Here is a 5,144-nt window from a genome sequence, read left to right as displayed (position 1 = left end):
TACAGTTACTTTACTAATGTTACAGTTACTTTACTAATGTAACAGTTACAGTTACTAGAATTGACGAGAAATGTTCTTAGTGTAAGCGTTCTGTGTAGCAGCTGCATTAGCTTTAGAATTCTAGTGAAAGGAAAAAACACAATAGTCACTGCAAACACTGAACAAACTTTAGTGTAGGTAAAATACTATTCATTTTGATTAGTTAGCACAAAATTCTGTATGTACCTCATACGGTATATAAGGCTCTTCTCCATCCAGTCAGTTAACAGTTGAGACTGTGTGGTCAAGCAAGCACTGTACATAAAGCAGCATGGGCAAGGTAAGAGGACATGATCATGCTTATAGTAGTATATTTAGTGATGTTTACTGGAATTGACAAAATTGTATTACTTACTATGGGTACATCATTTCAGACTAATCTCATTGATTTCTTTGATTATGTTACAAAAGTGCTGGATAAAGGTGGTGCCCTGAATATCGCCTATCTGGACTTCAGCAAAGTCTTTGATACAGTTCCCCATAATAGAGAAGCTGAAAGAGAAGTTAGAGAAAATTGGGCTTAATCCCTGGATAGTTTAATTGGCTGAAGGATAGATATCAGAGGGTTGTTGTTAATGGTGTATCTTCTGAGCAGAGACTGGTTACAAGTGGTGGCCACAAGGGTCTATTCTAGGTCCTATTCTTTGTAATATGATTGTCAGTGACATAGGAGAAGGTTTGGTAGGTAAAGTTTGTCTGTTTGCAGATGACACAAAAGGGAGCAACATGGTTGATATTCCTGGAGGTGTCAGTAATATGGGAAATGGTTTAGCTTTGCTAGATAAGATGTCCAAACAATGGAAACTGCAGTTAAATGTTTCCAGATGCAAGATAATGCACTTGGGGAGGAGGAATCCTCTATCTGAGTTTCATATTGTCAGTTCTGTGTTGACAAACACAAGGAGAAGGTTTTAGGGGCAGTGATTTCTGACAGCCTTAAATGAGTTAGGCTGTAGGGAAAGCAAATTGTATGCTAAACTGTTTAGTTAGAGGTATAACCATTAGGAAGAGGGAGATTGTCATCCCGCTGTATAGAGTTTAAGTGAGACCACATTTGGAATACTGTGTCCCGTTCTGGAGACCTCACCTAAAAAAGGATATTGATAAAATAGAATGGGTCCAAAGACGGGCTACAAATAAGGTAAAGGGTTTCAGGCATAAACCATATCAGGAAAGACTTAAGGATTTGAATCTGTATAGTCTGAAGGAAAGAAGAACAAGGGGGGACGTGATCGAAACCTTTAAGTATGTTAAAGGGCTAAATAAGGTTCAAGAGAGAAGTGTTTTTAGAAAAAAAATTAAATCATGAACAAGAGGACTCAGCGAGAGGTTAGTTGGGGGAAAGATCAGAAGCAACATGAGAAAATATTATTTTACTGGAAGAGAAGTAGAATAGATAATAAGAAGGGAAATATTAAAAGGGCAGACTAGATGGACCCAGTGGTCTTTTTCTGACGAAAATCTTCTATGTTTCCATGTTAAAAACAAACAAAAAAATCCTTTTTTTTAGTATAGGGGCACTTTATACATGCCTTACACTTAGCATTTGGAATCATCTACAAAAATAAGTTAAACATTAGTGAAGTCAATTATTTTAGAATAAAGGATATGAAAAGTTACTTCAAATGTCTCTAATGCGATTCTATCCCCCTATATGCCCAACAAGCTGGTGGCAACACTAGATAGATGTTAATAATAGCATTCAGAACATACATGTGTTGCCCGTCTCTGTGTTTTTATTTTAGAAAGAAAAAATCCTTTATTCAGTTTGGAAAAGTGTCAAGGAAGCCTAAATTTTCTTGGGCCCTAACTCTGATATGTCTTCTTGTGCTGTGTACACAGTGTGCTTATGTAAAATGTAATCCTAGTAGTCCTAGGGCCCAGGGAACTATAGGCCTCATGTCCTTGACACTATTTATGGCCTGAATAAGGGTGTTATTTTTAACTGAAAACACAGACACAGGTAGCAAAGGCATGTCCTGAACGCTGTTATTGATATCTATCCAGCAGTGCCACTAGCACATTAGGTGGTCATGACAGGTTTGCTTTGCAGTAATCTCATGTTTTTGATCAATAGTATATTTAAAAAATGTAGCATGCTCATTTATATAGAGCTATATACTTACTATTAGGGTATGTCAACATTGCAGAATATGTGCGGAGATTTCAAGCGGATTTCACCTTGAGCGGACTCCGCTTGAAGATCTTCCAGACTCATAGACTCAATGACATTTGCTGGCAATGTCCACCATCCGCCCAAAGAATTGACGTGCCAATATCATTAAGTCTATGGGATGGGTGGAACTTCAAGCAGAAGGCCATGCGGCGGAATCAGCTTGAAGTTTCCACGCATATTCCATAATGTACACATACCCTTTTAGTATGCTTATGTTTACTTTTCTGTTTTATAGATTACTTTCTACGAGGACAGAAACTTCCAGGGTCGCTCTTATGATTGTCACTCTGAATGCCCAGACTTGTCCTCATACTTTAGACGCTGCAACTCTATCCGTGTAGATAGTGGAGACTGGATCTTGTATGAACATCCCAACTTCAGGGGACACCAGTATTATCTCCATAGAGGAGAGTATCCTGACTTCCAGCAATGGATGGGTTATAATGACTCCATTAGGTCTTGTCGCATGATTCCTCAGGTCAGTTCATACACATTTTTTTTTATTTAAATCATTGTTAGACTTGTGTTATCTTATTCATAATGATACTAAATATGGACCTGTCATTTCTCTAAAGGAATGACTTTGTTACTAAAGGAGTAAAGAATTGGTCCAAGGGTTGCGTGAAAAACATCAGAAGTTTCTAACTAATTCTTAAAACTTGGCCCTATAACAAAGCCTAAGTTACTATATAATGCCTCTCTCTACAATATGCCACTGAAATAATTATATAGAAAAGTATGCGTGTTGTACTAAATCAAAAAGTAATTGTTTTGTGAAATATACTTTGTGTTTACCAGCATCAAGGCTCATTCAGAGTCAGGGTCTATGACAAAGAAGATTTCAGAGGTCAGATGATGGAGTTCAATGATGATTGTCCTCATGTGTATGAGAGATTCCGTTTCAATGACATTAACTCTTGTCAAGTGCAAGATGGACACTGGATATTCTATGAAGAACCCAACTACAGGGGACGTCAGTATTACCTGAGACCTGGAGAGTACAGAAAATACAGTGACTGGGGAGCCTCTAATCCAAGAATTGGCTCCTTCAGACGGGTCAATCATTTTTACTAACATAAGAAATATGTTATTCAGTGAATAAATACAATAAAATCTTCAGGGAAATAATTGTACAAGCCTCAGCATTGGTTACTTTAATCTTATTCATCATTTCTACTGGAATAACAGAAACATTAATGGAGGTCTACAAAGAGAAGCTAAAAAGTACATTTTGAATTTGAGAGTTCTCCTAAGTGTCTTCTTTTAGGTCCCCTTTAATGTATACTTATAACAGTATCCAATCTTGAGGAATTGTTGTATGCTTATTTTATCACTAGTTGAAGCAATAAAAAAATCCTTATAAATGTCTACTTTTTTTTCTTTTTTAGAGTGTGATGTTACATACAATATCAAGTCACTTCATGGGATGCTCCTTTCAATTTGCTATCACATCCCAAATTCAAATTAGATGAATACATAAAGTACAGTTGACACAAATAATACATATACAATGCTCAAATCTAACAGTTAAAAGGCCTGAGGGAGTTTCTGGAATGGTGTTGAAATAAAGACATGTGTAGCAACAAAGAATGTATTTATATGAAGCACAATGTGCACTTACGCTTTCTCCTGATTCTGCGCTGAAGACTTATAGGGTCCATATTGTTCCTGTTTGCATACATCAATTATATATGTAGTTCTCAGCTCATACAGAAAATCAGATCTCAGTGCTTAAATAATTTAGTGCTCACAATATTAAAATACTTTGCTAATAAATACATTGTTTGGATGTTATCAAAGTAAAAAATAGAGATGAGCAAATAGTTAAATATTCGAAATCTCAAAATTTAATTCAAATAGTCCATGATGCTCGGCCATTCCTATTAAATTCAATGGTCCCTGGTAGAGATAAGCGAATAGTGTAATATAAGATTCGATTGGATTCGATTCAACAATTCGAACGAATATGGAATCATAGTATAGTCTATGGGAGAAAAATCCTTGGGACCTGGAAATCAAGATTCAACGAATCGGAGGTCACCAAGTCCAAGACATCTTTAGAAAGTGATGCAAACACCTGTGGATTGCATCTGGAAAAGCAGGGAAGCACTTTTACAGGGAACGGTATTAACGGCAATAGTAATTGCCGGCAATAATATCACACCCTGTAATAGTTAATATTTAATAATAAAGCAAATTTTCATTCTAATAATGCTATTTTCGCTGTACAATAGCATAACTAAAAAAGATCAATGCTTTCGCAATTAAATATACTGTTAATAAAAAAAATACATATATAAATGTATATATATATATATATATATATATATTTATTAAGTTATTTATTTACAGTATATTTAATCGAAAAAGCATGTATTTGTTTTAATTATGCTATTGTACAAATAGCTTTCTTATAATGAAAATTTGCTTTATTAAATAAATATAAACTATTAAAGGGAGAGGCATTATTGCCGGCAATTACTTATGCCGGTAATACCGTTCCCTGTAATACTGCTTCCCTGCTTTCCCAGGAAGCATAAACTTTATTAAAACAGCTAAACAATCTCTAGTCTCCGGCAGCAATACCGCTCCTTAATTTCCTGCTATAATGGAATAGACAGGAAGGGGATTCCATCTATTCTATTATAGCCTCCAAATTATAGCCGTTTAGATTCAAATTTTCAATCGGATTCTCAATCAAAAACAAATCTTTCAAGTAGTGCAATAGTCAATGAAATAGCTACTCGACTGAATATTGCTCGCTCATCTCTCGTAAATAATGTAGTCTTCAAGAAATACATCAGTAGTTTCAGAATAATACTATCACAGGTTACCTTAGAAACAGTGTATACAAACTTCCGATTCCGGCGCGGGGATGTGAGCAGCGCCTCAAAGGAGCTCCCGTCCCAGGCAGCCCGTACCGCATGTA

General features: G+C 35.9%; 1 protein-coding gene across 2 annotated transcripts; it reads left to right on the top strand.

Moving 5' to 3' along the window:
* Positions 1-310: 310 nt before the first annotated feature.
* On the top strand, positions 311-3,289 carry LOC138802133 (gamma-crystallin-3-like). Of its 2 annotated transcripts, none has more exons than XM_069985290.1 (3): positions 311-319; positions 2,451-2,693; positions 3,014-3,289. In XM_069985290.1, the coding sequence occupies exons 1-3, from the start codon at positions 311-313 to the stop codon at positions 3,287-3,289; spliced, it is 528 nt and encodes a 175-aa protein (XP_069841391.1). The 2 variants fall into 2 exon arrangements, with proteins under 2 accessions (XP_069841391.1, XP_069841392.1); XM_069985291.1 differs by having other exon boundaries at positions 2,451-2,697; positions 3,021-3,289.
* The last annotated feature ends 1,855 nt before the right edge of the window (positions 3,290-5,144 follow it).

This window comes from Dendropsophus ebraccatus, chromosome 9 (assembly GCF_027789765.1).
Source record: "Dendropsophus ebraccatus isolate aDenEbr1 chromosome 9, aDenEbr1.pat, whole genome shotgun sequence".
NCBI classification, from domain to species: Eukaryota; Metazoa; Chordata; class Amphibia; order Anura; family Hylidae; genus Dendropsophus; species Dendropsophus ebraccatus.
The sequence above is the reverse complement of the archived record's forward strand: the minus strand, read 5'-3'. Positions and strand labels throughout refer to the sequence as shown.